At 49.1% G+C, this 20,067-nt stretch overlaps 1 protein-coding gene across 5 annotated transcripts in view; it reads right to left on the reverse strand.

Annotated features, from left to right (window-relative positions):
- The window catches only part of CAMSAP3 (calmodulin regulated spectrin associated protein family member 3), a 44,082-nt gene that overhangs the window by 13,319 nt on the left and 10,696 nt on the right, over positions 1 to 20,067 (reverse strand). The window contains exons 2-9 of one of the 5 annotated variants that reach the window (XM_048490064.1): positions 11,911 to 12,176; positions 5,502 to 5,636; positions 5,062 to 5,160; positions 4,459 to 4,491; positions 3,367 to 3,414; positions 1,425 to 1,563; positions 1,162 to 1,301; positions 577 to 670 (exon numbers count right to left, since the gene is read on the reverse strand). In XM_048490064.1, coding sequence (XP_048346021.1) covers positions 577 to 670; positions 1,162 to 1,301; positions 1,425 to 1,563; positions 3,367 to 3,414; positions 4,459 to 4,491; positions 5,062 to 5,160; positions 5,502 to 5,636; positions 11,911 to 12,176 — 954 coding nt within the window. Of the gene's footprint in view, positions 1 to 576; positions 671 to 1,161; positions 1,302 to 1,424; positions 1,564 to 3,366; positions 3,415 to 4,458; positions 4,492 to 5,013; positions 5,161 to 5,501; positions 5,637 to 11,910; positions 12,177 to 20,067 lie in introns of all 5 variants that reach the window. The other 4 variants (XM_048490066.1, XM_048490063.1, XM_048490067.1 and 1 more) reach the window with 4 other exon arrangements.

Here is a 20,067-nt window from a genome sequence, read left to right on the forward strand (position 1 = left end):
AGTAAATCATGAAGGGGGGAGCTAGAAGTGATTCTTTCTGAAGCCTGGCTTCTCTTCTCAAAGTTTTGAGAACTGCAGCTGTTTGCTTTAAGATGGAAAAGTGTGGACCTCAGCATTGCTGTGAAAAGCCAGGAAAACGATGCAGCATGCCATAGTAACTCCAAGAATCTAGATGTGACTACAATCAAGGCATCTTTGGGGGCTCCCCTTCTCTCTGTGGCATCCAGCCTTCCTTTCTCTAGGTATCCAAACACTATAAAAATCCAATTCTTACACTCAGAAGTACTCAAAGTTAAGTAAGCACGTTTGCTACATTATCAGAGGTTGTTGGCATGAGAGTGTGTGTGTGTTTTGCTATCAGCATGCTTCTAAGGGTAATGGTAATTTTTGGTGGACAATATGCCTAACCCTTCTGCATAACAGCAGCGCTAACATGGTATTGCTCCCACACACAAAAAGTGCAGATACACTCCCCAAGCCGACCAGTCATGTCCTCATTCGTGGGTCACCAAGCTAATTGCAAGCCACTGGGCTGCAAGAGAACTGACACACACACCGCACAGGTCACCTTCTTACCTTGGAGACTGGACAGCTCCTTGGGGCACACAAATTCTGGCTTAAGCACCTCAAAGCACAGGAACAGCTCTGCCAGGAATACCCCAACGTTTACCTGGAAAAGCAGAGGAGTTAATTAGTGCAGCATTCTGCAGAGGGGGCAGCCTTCTTTTTGTTGAAACACTCAGACCCAACACCTGAAGTTTCCACTCCACTTCCACTGGATAGAGCCGAAGCAAGGGAAGGAGCAAAGAAGCAGATCTCTCCCAGACTGCATTCTGCCACCCACCACAGAACAGCCCCTTTGTCCCTGCAAGGTCTAGCTCTAATTAGTGCACCCGGAGGCCCCAGCCAAGGCTCATTAGGGCCAAGGCAGGCTGTGTAGTCCTGTTGGCTGCTAATCTCACACTAGTTCCACATGAGCAGCCACAACAAATGAAGAGCCAGACTCTTCTCTCCACCTCAAGGCTGCAGTCCACTCTTTCCGGGTGGCCACTTGCCCCCGAGGACATCACAACCTGGCTACCATTATCTCCCCCACCCAGCAGTAGAGCCTCCCTGGCCAAACATCCTTCCAGCTGCTCCCTAGGTCCAGAACTCACTCACCCTCAGTGCAGGGGGCATGTACAAGAGGTCCTCCAATGACAGGAAACAGCAGCTGCCCAGGTAGTCTGAAGAGAAGCCTTGGATCAGCTGCAGGTTATACAGGCTGTCTGCCACTGACATGGTCTCCTTCAGGCACACATCTACAAAGCAGGGGAAGCACACAATAATTAACTAGTTTGGGGATCCTCAAGGGGGCTGCACTACATGACAAGCCCCAAACCAACATCTGCCCCCACATGAGTCCCCTCCAAGATCAGGCTTACCCTCTAGGCGAAGAAGCTGGGGGCAGTAGTAGTGGATAGTGGCAGCAATGACTCCCCCATTGGCCAGATCCTTCATGCCTGTGATCGCAGGGAAACAAGGAGTCTGCTTGGGCAGTGCCTTATCCTTCCGGTAGCGGATCTGGGGATAAAAGAGATGCAGGAAGAATTCACTGTACAGACAGGAGCTAGCCCTATACAAGGGCCGCCCTAGAAGCCACAACAGTGCCCTTGCTACCCATGGCTCCCCATCCTATGCCCAACACCATGCTGCTCCCACCTTACCATGCAGCAGCCCTCACAAACTCTCCTCAGGGTTGAACTCCCAATGCATTAGTTAAGGGTCCAGATGACATGACACTGGCCCAACCAGGAAACAGCGCACGCATAATATGCTACCTCCCACCCTCACCCTGATATCAAGAGCAGAGTGCATGCTGGGATGGGCAAGGGCATAAAGCAGGGGAAAGGGGGCAGGCGAGAACTTTGGCAAGAATCCTTCAAAGGCAGCCAGGGAGAGAAGCACAGGGAGGGAGGGAGGGAGGGAGGGGAAGGGAACAGCCACTAGAGAAGAAGAGAAAGGAGACACCCTCCCTTCTGTAGAAGCTCTGGCTCACTCCGAAGAACAAGAGCTGTCCGCTCTTCACCAGTTCCCCTAGGGAGGTTCTGGCCCCACACCCAAACCAGTGAGCTATATCACAAAAGAGTTGTGGGGGTGCTAAGTGGGATGCTGTGCACTACACAAGAGAGAGAGTAGAGGAGAAATGTGTCAATTTCTCCTTCTGTTACACTATCGCAGGTTATAATTTCCCACTCCAAACATGCTTGTCCTCACCCCAGGACACAGCAGACAAGACAACAAAGGCAGCCCCCGCACCAGGGACACAGACAGAGCAGGGCAGGCCGTGCGTCGACAGGGCAAAGAGAGGAGGGGAAGAGGATCACATACAGACACAGACACCCAGCAGGCCAGCAAGAAGAAGAAGAAAAAAGAAAGAGGCAAATGACTGTGTGGCAACCCCCACCCCCTTTCCTGCTGCAATGAGTTGGGGGTAGTATCAGAGGGGAAGGGTTAGAGAATTGGCCATACACAGCAAGCACTGCAGATCTACCTCTTATTCCACTTCCTAGAAACCTACAGAAGCCTGGAAACTCACACAGAAAGCCTTCCCACCAAGCAGGTTCCAGTGACACCTTTGGGGTTGGGGGGTGAGACCCCAAACAAATAAAATTTGAGGTACCTGACTGTAGGGGCTGAAGCAGGTCAGCTCCCAGTCTAGAAGTCTTTCATGATGTCGACTCCCTCATCCTCAGTTCCCTCCCCAACCTGTACCTTGCAATTCTGAAGGGAAAAGGAAGATGGATGCCTAGGCCCCAGGGTGTCAAATAAAAAGGAGAAATGCAGTCTTAAAGTCTCTATGAGGCCTGGAAAAGCACACTACGGATCACTGATGCAGAGACTACTTTAGCCTTATCAGAGCAAGAGGCAATACTGTGAGCAAATGGCAGATCTCTTGCACCTGTGACACAGAACCAGTATGGTGCAGTTATTGGGGTATTAAGGATCTGGAAGACACGGGTATGAATCCTTCATGCTGTCACAGAAATCTGGGACAGTAACATACTCCATCTAATCTACTTCACAGGGTTGTTGTGAGGATAAAATGGGAGAAGAGAAGTAAGTATGCTGCTTTGCACCCCAATCAGGAAGAAAGGTTAGGTAAATAATGAAGTAAATAAATAAACGGCTACTGAAGGCAGTTGCTGGTTACTGTGAACAGGGGAAAGGCCCCTGTAAAGTATTCAGGAAAGCAATTTGGCAGCACGTGGGAAAGGGCCAGGCCCATTGCAGCAGGAACAGCTAGAAGTTCAAGAACAGCAACCCAAGTAGATGGCAAGGCGGTGCAGGCGAGCGGACAAGCACACGCGCCGATGGATACATTACCACAGGAGGCTTATTCCCCGACTCCTTCAAACAAAAAGCGATGGCATGCTGGATGCAATAGCAAAGAAAAGAGAGAGCCTGATCAATGCACCCACCAGGAGGAAGAAAGGAGGGAAGGGCTGCTGCCTTGCAGGACTGGGGGGCGGGGGCACGCAGAAAAGGGAGATGGGGATAGCTGAGGCCTCACATTTTGCTTTGACTGCTTTCCAGCATGCACTGGGGAATCTCACAAAACCCCTGATAGAGCATCTCAAATCCTTACACACACTGTGGCCTAACAAAACCTTTTGGACAAAGCATTGACAGGTCCCGGTCTAGGCTGCACCGAGGACTGCAGGGCAGCAAGCAAAAAGGAAGGGGGCAGAAGGCAACAACACACAGGGGGGAGGGAGTAGAGGCATGTCATGTAACTAGCATGCTGTTCCTACTTGGCAGCTCCAAGCATGGGCTGCCCTGCTCTGGCTGTCTCTTAACCCCTCCGCACAAGGACATGTGGGCTTTTTGTTGACCTCTGAGGTACCACAGCATCTGTTATTAGTCCATTAGGCTCCAGGAAGGCTGTGTTATCTGGGCAGGGAGGAGAGAGGCATGATCGCATACACACACACGCGCACGCACAACTAGGTAAACTGACCCCCCACACACATACAACACGGGATACAGAGCTAAGAGAGACCAAAGCAGGCACATATTTCAAAGGGAAGGGAGACGAGAACAAAGGATGCTGGGATATAGCAGCATCCCAGCAGCTGGCATCTCACACAGAACGCTCCTTCTCTGCCCTCAAAGCCTCCCATTTTAGTCATAGAGCCCATTCCACACAGAACAGAGCAGTTAACAAGTTTAAACTCTAAGCAGCGAGTTACACCCTTCTATGGTCATCGATTTCAAAGGAGTTAGAAGGATGTAACACCGCCAAGGGTCACATGTAAGTCAACCAAAACTTTACCCAAGGGAAGACCTCATGAAACACACAAGCACCTCGGGCTTTATAGTCCTAAGCCCCCAGCATCCTTTGCTCTGGGTCCCCCCCTGGCATGCAGCACAGGAGTTGAGGCAGCAGGGAGATAATAAGTAAAGCCACCCACTTACAGGAACCAGTTTCCAGTACCACCTTGTGGGACACTGAAGCAGAGGAAAGAGAGAGGCCGTGGGAAGGCGAAGAGGAAAAAGATGCAGAAAAAGACAGCTTTGTCATGTACCACACTTCAACTGCATTGCAGACACAGCACTGGAAGTCAGATAGGCAGCTTGGCTGGGACGAGGTTGCCCCGCCCGTCATGACTGGAGAGGTGCCCCACCCCTTGCAATAACTTTGAGGGAAAATATCCAGGAAGACAGTGGGTATCCAAAGGGCAAAGCAAGCCTAAAACAGATGGAGCCCATCTCACATCACAAAGATGAAGCAACAGATTGTCGAGCGGGGGGGGAAGTAGGGAATCCTCAACTCTGAAGGGAGGAAGGAAGGAAGCAGACTCTACCTTTTACGGTGAGACGAAACAAGGGCGCTGCTCATTCTCAGAACAAAGCCAGCATAGACACAGCCACCCCTTCCTCTTTGCCCACTGCATTTGGAGCAAGGGGCAGGGCCCATTCCCTGCCAACCACCCCATGGTTTCACCTCACATTTTAGTCCAATCCTCAAACCTTCCCCCTTGAATTCCGAAGGAAGGTGCAACAGCGAGGCACACGCACCTTGGGACCACTCCCGGAGGCCTGAGTCTGGCCATCTGTAGCAGGAGCAGAGCGTTGCAAGGTCTCCTGTTCAGTGCTTTGCTGCATCTTGTGGATGACCTGCAAGGAGGTGGCAGGGATTGTCATAGATGCACAAAACGCTCCGTCACTCATAATCCCTTTGCTGCTGAAGTTCCCTTTCCCATAGGTCATAGCATCCACATCGCCAAAAACAAAGAGAGATGTCTTCCTGCTCCCAGGCTAAGACAGCACCCAAGAGCAATTCTTACCTCACAATGCCAACTTCATATTTTACAAGCCAGAAATAATACGGTGTAGTGGGCATAGTGTTGGACTTTATCTCACAAGATGATTGCATAGATCACGTAATATAACCCCACACATGCTAACCTAAGTTGCTTAAAGAAAAGGAAGATGCACAAGCAGAATCAATAAAGTACCATGTCAATCCAGTGAAGTAGCTTCTGGTCCCAGGAGCTGGCAGCTGGATCAGTGCCTGGCACAACAGTTAGAGAGCTGGTGGCTTCCACAGCAAATGCTGTCATCAATGAGTCAATCAAGGCTAGGTGTACACCCTGCAAGAAAAAAGAGAAGGGATAGCTTAGGCAACCTGGCAGAGGCACATGGGGGGAAAATGGTGCCCCAGGGCAGCACCTGGTCAAGTGCCCCTCCACCGCACTCCACTTACGGTAATGGCTCAGGCAGGCAGTGTGGGGGCAGGCCGGCTCCTGCACTCCCCACCAGCAGGAGCCCAAAGCATCCCCTTTGCAGGGGAGGGGGCTCCTGGCCACGCAGCAGGGCCCAGCCTCGGTGCAGGGTGCCACGGTGTGGCTGCCATGATCCCCGGTGTGATTCCTGAGGAGGCGACCACTGTCCTGCGCAATCCACTCCAGAGGGGCAGGAGGACAGCTCACGGTTGTGGCTGGCGAGCAGTGCCCCGGCACAGGGAGAGCCGCCGGGTGCCAACAAGGTTGCCTCGCCACAGGGGAGGCTGGGCGCAGGGACCAGCGCCCCCCACATTACCAAGTGACATGCACCCGGGGACATGGGTTACCCTATGTCCCTGTGGGCAGTACGCCCCCTGCAAGCAGCATGAGGACATCTAGACACCGAAGATGGAGTTAGGCATACATCTGCTACTACTGCCAAGGTAAGAAATGTCAACGGAAGGGAGAACTATGTGCACACTAGTGCACCTTCAGGTGAAAACAATCTTAATCCTCAGCCATGATGGCTGCATCAAATTTAGCTTGGCTTAGGCAGTGGCGTAGGAGGTTAAGAGCAGGTGCATTCTGATCTGGAGGAACCGGGTTTGATTCCCCGCTCTGCCGCTTGAGCTGTGGAGGTTTATCTGGGGAATTCAGATTAGCCTGCGCACTCCCACACACGCCAGCTGGGTGACCTTGGGCGAGTCACAGCTTCTCGGAGCTCTCTCAGCCCCACCTACCTCACAGGGTGTTTGTTGTGAGGGGGGAAGGGCAAGGAGATTGTAAGCCCCTTTGAGTCTCCTGCAGGAGAGAAAGGGGGGATATAAATCCAAAACTCTTCTCTCTCTTATTTATCTTACTAACAATTCACACAAGCACAGATCTACCATGGAGGGCTCTACCACTAGGGAGCAACAGCAATCCCACTGGCATGGCAGACACTCTGTTTCCAGTCAGGCAATATGGCAGAAAACCAGGCTACAGGCATATGCTGGATAATGCTATGTGGCTGGGGGTGGGGGTGGGGGTGGGGGTGGGGGATAAGGATCTGCCATAAGTTTGGGTTCGAAAAGAAAAAAACCAAGGGACTGGAAACCCTCGCAAAACCCTGGTGACATCATAACTCTCCTTCTGACCAAGCAGATTCAATCTTACTCCAACCCAAGTGTTACACCACAGGAGAGCTGGGATTATTTATCTTAAGCTTTTAATGCAGTTAACATGAACCTGGATGAGGTAAGGGTAGCTCTGGGGGCAAAGGCAGGCAGCAGACATGGGACAACCTTCATTACCAAGGCATCATCATTAAGGAGTCTGCCTGCCATAACTTCCAAATTCTGCATGCAGTGCTTCTCAGTGCCAGCCACACAGTGCCAGCCAGATTCCAAACACTGCTGGTTTAGAAGCAAGAATCTCTTGATTACTGAGCAGATCTAATGGTAGAACTCACAAGCTTGCTATCTCTGGGAAGATCCTGGCACCCCCTTTATCGAACACCTTCTAGCATCCCAAAGGAAAAAAAATGGAATGCAACGGTTATCCCAATCCCCCTTTGATATCAACAGAAACTGACAGAACTTGACTCTCAATTGGTTGACGCCATCACCATACCCATCACCGAGTACACAATACAGAGCAAGAGTGAGGAGCACTGCTGCCCTCCCCAGCCCTGCATACTGAAAACAGACAGGGCCGTTCAACTGAAAGACAGAAGGGGGCTGCAAGTCTGCCCGTGCCAAGACCAGACCCTCTAACTGCGAGCACGTGAGGCTTCCATTAGTAGCAAGCCAAACTTGAACCATTCTACATCCTCCAGTGAGACAAGGCTCATCTCTCCTCAGAACAGAAGAGTTAAGAGAAGTAGCTTTTAACTCCATCACCCTTGACACTGCCCAGCAATCTGATCTGTTTGTTTTTTATTAAACTGAACAAAGATCCGAGCAAGGCCCACTTTGAAAGTACCACATTTATACTGACAGCCAATTTATACAACAGCAGGATCAAGTGCTGGAGTGGGGAGAGACTTTGAATTTGCAGAGCCCCTGTTCTACTTGCATCTTGAGGTGATATAAAGACTGGGAAGAGTGCCACCGTTTCATGTTGCTGATCAACTGTACTGGTACATCTCACGCATAGTTTTGTCGAAATCACTCAGATACCAGGGAAGTGCTCCTCTACTCCAAGGCTGTAGTGTTAAGATAACTGGTGGAATCATATCATCCCCACATTGAATAATATTTCAGAGTATTAACCTAAGGAGATGGGGCGGGGGGGGGGGAGAGAGAGAGAGACGATCATCAAGAACAAGGAGGAGGAGGAGGAGGAGGGGGGAGGAGGGGGGGAGAAGAAGAAGAGAAGGAGTTTGAATTTATATCCCCACTTTCTCTCCTGTAGGAGACTCAAAGGGGCTTACAATCTCCTTGCCCTTTCCCCCTCACAACAAACACCCTGTGAGGTAGGTGGGGCTGAGAGAGCTCTGAGAAGCTGTGACTAGCCCAAGGTCACCCAGCTGGCGTGTGTGGGAGTGTACAGGCTAATCTGAATTCCCCAGATAAGCCTCCACAGCTCAGGCGGCAGAGCTGGGAATCAAACCCGGTTCCTCCAGATTAGATACATGAGCTCTTAACCTCCTACGCCACTGCTGCACACAGAACTAATCCTGCAGAAGTACTACAGAGAATGGGTCCAAAGTGTGCTGACATCCACCAGGTTCTGCAAGCACAGGCATCAAGACAAACTAGCAGGTCATATATAAACCTTCAGGCATATTTATACTATACCCAAAGCTCTCCTGGCAGCCTGATATTCAACACCACAGCAGAGAGAATTGCAGCAGTGAAAAAGGTGGTAACTAGACAATGAATGAGGACTGGAAGTGAATTAATGTGGAGCTCATTCTCAAACAAAGGACACAGGGAGGGGAAATACAGCATGTGTCAAGCTTAAGCATGAAGGTAGGATGCATCTTGCCCTTCAGTATGGCTCATTCACACTAAAAAGCAGACAAGATGGAAGGAGCACAGTATTCTTCAGTGGCAGCACAGTATTCTGTTGGCTCTCTCTACACTTCTGACCCACCCCCGCCCTTCAGAGTTTGGGCTCATCCCACCAGGAGAGAGGAATGACCCTAGCTGAAGCCACACTGTACAGACCTAAATAAGAGCTGTGCTGGATAGACTGTACCAAACAAGGACACCTGCTTTCCAGTATCATTACTGGCAGTGTGCCAACACCACTGCTACTGCTGCCGCTGCCTCCCTCCACAGACCATTTAATCCTGGGGTTGGGGGAGCAGGGCGGGGTAATCCAACTCCCTGTTCCAGAATGAGAGAGAGCCATACTACCGAACTACCCTGCCTTATGGGCACACTCAGGCATTCCATGGGAGTTTCCAGAAATTATGTCAAAATCAAGGGTCATCTCTCTGATTCTCAAGATGAAATCCTCCCATTTCACCTTTCTCAATTGGCAGCATTTCCCCTGTAGCATAGAACAGAGGATATCCCCCCCCTTCAGCTATAACTGTAGTTCCCTCTTTCCAGCTCAAAAGATGCAAAGCAAATTTAATAACCAGCAGCAACCCGTTCAATGCAGATCAATCCCATCAGGCACCTGCTGGCAGAGCTACATCAGCAGCTGGGATTCCCTTCCCTTTGCCATATACACTCTCTCACACATACACACACACTCGAGGAATTATACTTGCTCGGAGCTGAAAGCAGACATCTCCAGCCCCCACCTTCAGGGTTTGAACAATTCAAACATCCTTCTTAGAGCCAGCTAGAGAGAAACAACCATTCCAGCCTCGTGCAGCCGTTCACTGACCGGGAGACCCTCCCACTAATACCAACCAAATCCCACAGCAGAAGGGAATTTCAGCCATCTGCAACCAGATTATCTGCTGGAATCCCCATCCCCAACCCCTCGTACAGGCGGGAAGAGGATCGCCAAACCGATGCCCTCTGTTGTACTTGTCCTTCTATCAGATAACAACCTCTGGCATTTCAGTGTCCCCTCCACACTGAAATCAGGACCCCACTCCTCTTTCTTTTTCTAAGCACAGCAGAGGGGAAAAAATCTGCAGCCTTCTCCACTCCACATGTGGCACCGTCTACAGACCAGGAAGGAAGACAAAACACCTTCATCCATGTTGAGTGTCAACAAATGGAGGAGGAGGAGTTTGGATTTATATCCCCCTTTTCTCTCCTGTAGGAGACTCAAAGGGGCTTACAAGGCCCTTCCCCCCTCACAACAAACACCCTGTGAGGTGGGTGGGGCTGGGAGAGCTCCGAAAAACTGACTCGCCCAAGGTCACCCAGCTGGCGTGTGTGGGAGTGTACAGGCTAATCTGAATTCCCCAGATAAGCCTCCACAGCTCAGGCTGCAGAGCTGGGAATCAAACCCGGTTTCTCCAGATTAGAATGCACCTGCTCTTAACCTACTACGCCACTGCTGCTCCTTTACGGCTTTACGTTGTGGGCAAGCACAAGAAGTATGGATACAAACCTACAACCAGCCTTTGCTCCTGGGTTGGGGCAGCAGAAGTACAACAACAACAACGTTTCTAGCTTTATACTCTTATATGAGACTTGCCAGCATCCCTAGGAACTGCTACTGTGCAAACATGAAATATCATCTGCTCAAGCATGAGAGTCGAGAAGGTCTCACGCGTTACACAAAGGCCCCCTACTTCTTATACACAGCTGGGAATTCAAGCATACCTAGCAACAGCAGCCACCTGATGCACATTATTACCCAGCTTAGCTCCCTGGTCTGCCAAGCTACAAAAACATTTATGCTTCAGGCTGTTAGAACAGGTTCCTCGCCCAACAAGTAATGTAAACCCTGGGAAAAGCTATTCCCGGGGTGGCTTCAGCTACACCTCAGTCCTCCCCACCCACAGGGAGATGAGAAAAGAGGTTCCCACGGGTGGCTAGGATCTAACCTTGTAAAGGTCTCACCCTTATGCTGCGGCGCCACATAGGACACTCCTACTACCAGGATAGCAATGAAAGATAAGTTTGGGGATTTGTCTTTTGCCCTCAGGGCCTTCGCCAGGTCCCTTGCACAGGGCAGTCCTGGAAGGCATCTTTCTTACGCACAGCAATAAATTAGAGCTTCTCGCTCTTTTGCCCATTCCCAATCTATAGCAGGCCTCATTGATTTCAGGAAAACTTCTCTCAAACACCTCTAGTAACATCGAACAACCAACACACACCACCCCTTACAGAAGTATCAGTCACGGGCAGTCCAGTCCAGAGCCCTTTGTAGCTCAGGATGGCGCCGCTGCTGCACTGCCCCAGCACCTCCGGAGGGCTCTTTGGAAGCAGGCAGGCAAAATACGAAAGAAAACCTCCCCGCCACTGAAAAGCCCTCCACTGGGATCAAGCCACCCAAAAGGGTGGCATAAATCCTTGGCCTGGGCTGATGCAAACCTAGAAGCGATGCCAGCGTAGAAGCCTACTAACATTCACTCCTAGTCACACCTCCAGAATGCTCCTGCTATGCCGGCAAGGGCTGGTGGGTGATGCTGAGGCACTGACATGGTGCTCAGAGCCGCAGCAGCCACCCACCAGTGGATTTACCCCTCTGCCAGGGTAAGTGTCCCAGCAAGGGCATTTTTGCCAGCATAGGGCTGCACAACTCCTTTCAGCCCCTTCCCCCTTGGATTGAGCTGCAAAGCAAATAAAATTCCCACCACCTACAGCCGCTCATACTGAAAACACATACATAGTTGCTCGCTCAGGCAGCATTATACCAATTTAGCATAAAGTTGCACAATTTAAGGTACACATTCTGCAGACTTCCCCATCGCAGAGTAGCAATAGCAGCTTTAGAGGTCTAAAAGGGACCAAAAACTTTGAGCTTCAATCACTCTGCACGGCAAGCATTCCCTGGGCGACCCAGAGAATCTTATACTTAATTTAGAAAAATGGTGCTGCCAAAAATATCTGGAAATAAGAGACTACAATGTCCCTGCTTCTCTTCCCCTCATGCCTCCACAGCCTCCTTTCCTTGGGTAACCTAGAGAGGACCTCTTCCGCCCTCCCACAAAAATGGTACACATCCTGAACCCTCCACAAGAGCCACCATCAGGAACATCAGATCAAGATGGCACCTTGAGAACTCCCTGCAGACTTACCAGCCTGATTGGCTTGTGGTGCAAGTCAGCCTCCTTGATAGGCTTGTCTTGGAAGGTGGGCACCAAGCCACGACGGGCCAGAAGTTGTAACAAGGCAGCATTATCCTTTGGGGCTGATGTGCCATCAGGGCCTGGGGGTAAGGCCTGACGCCAGGCACGGCAGTAGATGTCAGATGATAGCAGCAGGCGGATAAGAGGAGGCTTCAGGTGCTCCTGTTCATACTGGTCCGTATAGAAGGGTTCACGCAGCTCAGCAGGGACATGCTCTGTAAGAGGAAGAGGAAGAGTCGTACTACTTGTGACCATTCTGTGCCACCCAAAATATCACACCGATTTAAATTTAACATCTAACCCCAAGTCCCAGAGCCTCCTTGGCCCTCATTAACCCTTGTTGGCTTTTTGTTACCCTCTTAAAGTGCCCCACATCAGTGAAGGTACCATGGCTAGAATACTGAATTTAGGAAGATGGGTTCAAATGACTGTTCAACCATAAAGATCAGTGGGCAGCCTTAAACATGGCACTGTCTGCTGTGAGACTCAAAGGACACGTCCCACGTACATTTGCCCAGGACTAAAACAAGGGTGGAGTACAAATGTGATGATTTTTTCCCCAGGGCTCTCCACTGTCTCCCTTTTCTAGATCTTCTCCCATTTCCATTGTCATAAAGAAAGAGAAGGAGCCAGGAGGAGGCTGGCTTCAGCCCAACTGTACGAGATGAAAGGGAGTCAGAACCACCTTCAAGGCCTTCAAGGATCCCTGATGCTCTTCACTCCCTCCTGCTTGAGTATGCAGGGATTAGGCAGGCAGCACAGACATCAAGCACTGTGTAAGCATATATCAGAACAAACCCCTTAGTCAGCAGTCTGCAAGGAGACTGAGCTCAGTGCTAGAAACACCTCATAATTGACATTCACTTGCGCTGCTTGAGACCCCAGAGAGTCATGCCTTCAGGATCACAAGTCCAAGGTCCAGGCTCACAGGCTCAGATGAACCCTCCCCAGTATACTTTGTCATGTATACATTACGACCTAAAGGGGATATGTAAATCCATTACATCAGGTATCTAAAATTACCTGACTCCATCACTGCCCCCAATTCTCAGTCTTCACAGATACATTATGTTAGTTCAGCCTACATCCCTAGCATACTTTGCAGGTAGCCAAATGAATGCTGTTGGAGTCGCATCCCTTCCTATGTCTTGAAATACATGTTAATTCTTAGAGAAAGAAGGTTTAGTTGCCCATTCAGATGCCTTTCCCATTCCAACAGAGGCCCCTCTAAGAGACCAACAGGTCTTGGGAACATGGACAAACCTTCTCTTCCCAAGACAGTCTCCTACAGGAGATCCATACTGTGAGTTCACTGCTCTGTAGACACAGTCAGGGATGCTTCCTAACTAGGTGGATGAAGCAAGAGACACCTTAACACCAGAATAACCTGAAGGCTTCCAAGACTCCACAGTGCCTGGGCACATGTCTTAGTATAGCATCCTCACAGGCATGTAACTTAGTAACATTTGTGATGAAGGGTTTTGACTACCTTTCTCTACTTTACACAACACAAGCCCCATCTTCAGCAAAATTTCCCTAAAAGGATAGGAAAGGAAGAAGGAATAATATGGATGTTTAATTATTTTAACCAGTGCAGAGCTGTATGCTTGGGGACCAGACTAGAGAAGTACTTCAAATTAAGTCAGAGGCTGCACAGAACATGAACAGGGAGTCTCACAGGAAGCACCCCTGGCTGAGCATTCACTGAGAGCTCCCACAGAAACCCACCTCACTGAACAAGTCTACCACTGACAAGCAGCTCAGGAGGACCCGCTTTTAGAGCTGGCACTGAGCCATAAGAAAAGGAACATTTGCCTTATTTCCTTCCTTCAAGCTGCTATATGCAAAATACAGTATATCGCTCTAGTTCTGATAAAAGGCAGAGGGGATCAAGAACATTTGTTCCTAGGTTACAAAAGACTAACTACATTTCATGGGTTACACTAAATCAAGATCCTTTTGGGACTCCTTTGTTTAAGGTGTCCATTATGTTTTTACAGGTTCTGACTATCAGAAGCAACTGTCACACCACAACTTCAACTGTGAGATCAACCTTTTCTATATTAGCTGAAGCAAAAAGGATAGGGTCAGAAGGTACAGAAGGGCCTGGACAGTTATAATCCAGAACTGAAAAGCAGTTATACATAGGTAATGTAAATTCCTGTGGGTTCGGAGAAGGAAAATAACCATTTACTGTACTTTCACTCTATTTAGAAATTGGCAAAGGGTTTCATGCCTTACTTTTATGTGTATCAAAATGCAGGTAGGTACACACACAACAGCCCTAACAGTCCAGTTTAGGCTGGTCTCATCAGAGCTCAGGAACCAAGCAGGACCAGCCACCAATAGGACTTGGATGTGAGACCACCTAGGACAGGGGTCGGGAACCCGCGGCTCGCAAGGAGCAGGGCGGGCGCATCGTTCCCCCGGCGGCCGGCCCGGCCGAGCCGCCGGGCACCTCTTCACCCGCCCTGCTCCTCGCAGGGCGGGCGCATCGTTCCCCCGGCAGCCGGCCCGGCCAAGCCGCCGGACACCTCTTCACCCGCCCTGCTCCTCGCAGGGCGGGCGCATCGTTCCCCCGGCGGCCGGCAAGGCCGAGCCGCCGGGCACCTCTTCACCCGCCCTGCGAGGAGCAGGGCGGAGCAAACACTCGGCCTCGGGTAGCCGGCAAGGTCGTAGCTGTCGCTCTCATTCCACGCCTGCCCTGCAGGCGGGTGTGTGTGTGTGAGTGGGTGGAGGGGGGGCGCGAGCGAGCAAGTTGGCGGGGGAGCGGAGGGGGGGCGTGCCAGCGAGTGGGGGGGTGAGGGGGGGTGAGCCAAATGGCTCTTTGAGGGGAAAAGGTTCCCGACCCCTGACCTAGGAAGACCAAAGTTGCAAAGCAGAGGAAGGCAATAACAAACCATCTCTGTTCATCGCTAGTCGGGAAAACCCCATGAAGTTCTGTTTCATGAGGTTACCATGAATTGTTCAAGATTTGATGGCATACTTTTCCTACAGGTGTAAACACAGGCACAACAGGTATAAACACAGACACAATCAAACCCTTTAACTCTTGGTTCCACCTGCACAAAATAACAAAAAATGTTTCCTTAGGAACATCCAAAACAATGAACAAAAGTCATAGAAATTGGAACCTCCAGGGTTCTCTAGTCCAGGGGTCTGCAACCTGCGGCTCTACAGATGTTCATGGACTATAATTCCCATCAGCCCCTGCCAACATGGCCAATTGTAGTCCATGAACATCTGGAGAGATGCAGGTTGCAGACCCCTGCTCTAGCCCAACCCCCTGCACAATACAGGAAATGCACAACAATCTTCCTCCCTACGCTCACACACACAATGACCCCTGCTCCATGTCCAGAAGATGGCAAAAAATCTCTCAAAGATCTCTGGCTAATCTGTTCAAGGGGAAAACTGCTTCCTAACCCCAGAGGGGCTATTAGCATTACCCTGGGCATGTAAGAAGGGCCCATAAGAGCCAAGACCTTTGGGTAATTAACCCATTAAAAGATGTATAGAGATTCTACTTCAAGGTAATTCAAATTGCTGACTGGAATGATCTCAGATTCTTCCTCAAACTAACATTGCCTTCAAAGTCCAAGGCAATTGAAAGCCACAGACTACAAGCCTCAGGCCAAGAGCCATTTGGCACTTACCCTTGGGCGCTCACCAATGCTCATGCCTCAAGCAAGCCTTGCTTAAAAAGGGAGCGGCAGCTGCTGGTAACTAGCTGGGTAAGGTGATCTTAATTTCCTCCCCCTCTCCAAACTTCAGGCAAGACTGCTTGAAATTATAACATTTGTCTTGCCAGAACTTGGGCTCCTTGTACCTCCTTTGCTTTAGGGGCAAAATGGATATAGTAGAAGTTGGGGACAGAGTTCTCAACAAGCACAAAAATGAACAGTAACAGCAGTCGCTTGAGAGCCCCAGCTACAAACCCAGCTCAGGGTCTTCAACATTCTGGGTTGCGACTGGCAGGTGTAGGGAAAGCAAGACATTCATACTAGTCTCTTGTAGTCTGCAAGCAAGATAACGCCAAAGTCAACATGAATGCGCTCTACTGGTCATTTCCTCAAGAGGCAAAGCCATGAGACTGAAGCTCTACATGTCAGTTCCTGCAAGTGAGTAGGCTGGGAGGGCCAGGGCATTCCTGAGAAAGCAAGCGTGCATGGGGAACAGGTGGAACAGCTTTACCAGCTGATTCAGTATCACCTGATCACAACCACATCTGCACGAGACCAGACTTGTGGCTTCAACCCCAGCTCCTGCCCGCCCCATGGCTTAGTGCCCAAATAAATAAACCCCTCCATCTTGGCAGAGAGCCCATCACACACCCCTCCTAGGACCCAGGGCACCCAACACTGGGAACAGCTTGCTTGGGACAGAAACACAGGAATCCTTACTCTGAAATGTTTGGGTTGTGAATGCCGCAGCCCTGGGCCACATGTCACGAATGATTTCTGGCACAAGGAAGAGCTGGAAATAAACCAGGCATGGGTAACAGAGACACATGTTAAGAGTAAGTTTCATGCCTCTCCCCCACTGAGATCACCACCAAGAAGAGAACACAGAGGCCTCATAAACCAGGCATACAAGCTTGTCCCAACCCGCGGAGACCTTAAAAGCATGCAAACAGGGCAATGCAGAGACTAATAGCAAATCTGGCTTTCTGTTCCCAGGACAGTACCTGCACCAATCCTTCCCAAAGACCCCCATGGCAGCTGTTCCCTATGCACACTCTCTTTTGCTCAACCGCAGTCAAGATGGGCAGTTTGTCCTATAGAGACATGCCTAGCATAATAAACAAGCAACACAGAGTCAAAAGATTATCAAGGCAATCTCTTTAACGCCTCCTCACTCTTGCATTACTTTTGTTTAGGGAAAGAGAAACTCATAGTACGCCAAAACTAGAGGAGCAGTTAAAAGTAGCAAGAAGAAAGTCCAAACATACACCAGTCTGAGAAACACCTACATTTCTATTCCTCCGCCTACTCCTAGAAGCCAACAGAGAAAAGGTGCCCAGTGTAGGCTGGCTCAGGGCAGAGAATCCTGCTTGCAGACAGAGCTCTTCATCTAGGCTTGAACAAGAAGGAAGTGTTTGCCAGTACCAAGTGTTTGCCAAGGCCCAGTCTGGAACCCAGCTTCACTTGGCTTTGCCAAGGAAGACTATCTCAGCACCCAAATCACTTAGCTTGGCTTCCACAGTCCACAAGAGATGTAGGGTTATCTTCATGAGAGTTTCTTTGAAGCCAGCACAAACCTTGTGACTTGTATCCCGATACAAAACACATGCAATATTAGCACAAGCATTTTGTTCAAATAGCCTTCCCCTGTACAAGGAGAGGAAAGATCACCATGTAAATGTTAGGCATACTCTGCCTCACCCAAAGATCTCAGGAGATTTCTGAATTAATCTGCCACTTCTTCCTTGACCCTCTTTATAGTGGAATGCACTGCTGTGTTCCTAGGCCTTGCCTAGTTCTTCCCCCCCCCCTCCCCCCGGCTTTCAATTCTCCAAAAGCAATAAATACCGGTAATCTTTTGTAAGCACCATAATTGTCAACATCATTATTCTGTGCATTAAACACTGGACTTTGATAAGAGAGCATTTATAGTGCATCGGATAACTATCAGCAAGACTTATGCATAGTGGTGCCCACCATTTTCTTTCATGTCCAGGAGCCTCTGTGCCATTTTAAGAATCTTTCCAGCAGTTTACTCTGCTTACAGTTCATCTGATGGGCATTTCCATGTAAAAAATAGATTAAGTTTGTTTATCCTGGTGATACTGTGCACATGTGGGTTTTCCTTTCTTACTTTGTTTTAAATTACCAATGTTCGAAGCTTTGCAGATCGCATATTAGAATAGCAGCTGCATGGAGGACTGGTCTACCTCGTGTTAAGAAACATTGGGCAAACGCTCTACTCATTACTTTCAATTGCAGGTAGACTGGCCTGCGATGCTTAAACTAGCCCTCTGAATGGCTGCTATTAGAGTCTTCCCATTACTATCAATTGCAGGTAGATCTGCCCTCCGAGGGTCTACCCAATGCTTTTTATAGGAGATAGACCAGTTCTCCGAATGGCCAAAGCTATGAATATTGCTAATTTAAAAAAAACAAAAACATACGTATGCAAGCTCTCCAGAATAAACAAACTGGTGTTTGTGAATTTCAATTTCAACACCAAGACAACTTCAACAAGAAAGAAGAGACTCTGAGAATTAACAAAGCTTGGCTACCAGTACTTAATAACACCAGAATCAAAGGCCAAGGGCATACTAAGTTCATGGACAATGGACTCCACCCAGTCACAGGATTTGCATTCACCAATACTGCTGCTGCTGCAGGGAATGCAAATGCGACTACAAATGTAAATGGACTGATAACCCCACCCGCAATACAAAGCACTCAATTACATCACTTGCATAACAAGTTCCACCCAAACATGTACTGATTGGTTCCTCACCCTGGGACATGGACAATATATACCCCACTAAACATTCCCTTCTCTCTGTGATACACTTCTAAAGATGCCAGCCATAGATGCAGGTGAAATGTTAAGAACAAGATCTACCAGACCATGGCCACGCAGCCCGAAAACCCACCACAACCAGTTGAATCCGGATGTGAAAGCCTCCAACAATAAGCTGAAGTTCTTCATCTCCGACCAGTCAAACTAAAGGGAACTGTGAGGCACAGTCTTGTACTTCACAAGATTCAGAACTACAAGGTCTCACCAGCCACATATGCAGTCCTTACTATGATACTATACCAAAACCTGCTCCCACGACAGGAAATCACTTCACCACATAGAGCTTTATCTAAAAAACAAGCACACAATTAACCACAAGAGGGCAGGTGGCATAAGCTGAGTTTTCCCAACAATTAGTGTCCGAAGAAACAATCCTCCCATGCTCCCAGCCAACATGCAGAAGCCTTAATACAGTTAATGAGCAACAAGTATGGAGCCAGACACCATATTTGCATCCTAATATAATACATAACTTGATTTTTTTCATATTAGATGGTGACCACAGAGTGACTAGAATTACATTTTATACTGCCCTTCCTCTGAGGAACTCAAGGCAGCATTCTCCTCCATTTTATCCTCAAAACAACCCTGTAAGGTTGGTTAGGCTGAGAATAAGAGACTAATCAAAGGTCACATGGTTTGCTTCACAGTTGATTCAGGATCTGAATACAGGTGTCTAGTCAACACACTAATCACTAAACCATACTGGCTCTCACACTGAACTGTCCTTGGGAGAATGACTGTACATGGATCAAAGGCAGAGAATTTAGTTTTTGGGGCACAGATTGCAGGGAAAATACAAGTTAACAGACTGATTTGTGGTATCTGGTCAATACCTTTAGAACATCCCGTGACCACAGTGAAAGGGGAACCCCTTTCAAACAACCACCTCAGCATGTTTTGAAGAGAAAACAACACTCCCAGGACTGGAAAAAGCAGCTTGGAATCTGTTTCTAGCCCCAACCCACTTAATAACTCTCCAGATGTTCCTTAGATTCAGAATTGCAAGCTACACTTAAGAGACATTTCAACACTTAGCAAACCCAGATGAACTAAGATAACTCACAAGTTTTGTTTAAAAACAGGTCCAGATGGAAAATTTCCCACTATTCTGAGGGATGATTAAAGTGTGGAGTTCTCATTCTAATCTACATGTACTGTCTTGGGTAGGTGAAGAGAGAGGCATGAAAGAAGGTGAGAGTACATAAGCAGGTGAGAGTACATAAGAGGAAAAAATGGAATGTCACGCACTTTTTACTGAAGCTCAAACTACCTGTTATCTTCAAATGTGTAACAGTAGTCTCCCAGCCCAAAGCAGGAAAAGTCACTTCTCAGGAAGGCAATCAGGTACTGAGAAACAGTACACGCAGCCATGCATTTAATCCATTCCCTCCCTGTATTTCCCTGATCCAGCTGGTTCCACCTGTGACTCTGAAGTCAAGATTTTCAGCCTCGCAAGGAGGGAAAAACCACTTTGGGCTTGAAACAGGGAAATGAAATTTGGGAAGAGAGTGGGATTTCCTTCTCTGTCCTATTCACATCCCTCCACCGAGAAGAACACCCCGTTCTTTT

Source organism: Sphaerodactylus townsendi, linkage group LG03 (genome assembly GCF_021028975.2).
Source record: "Sphaerodactylus townsendi isolate TG3544 linkage group LG03, MPM_Stown_v2.3, whole genome shotgun sequence".
Lineage (NCBI taxonomy): Eukaryota > Metazoa > Chordata > Lepidosauria > Squamata > Sphaerodactylidae > Sphaerodactylus > Sphaerodactylus townsendi.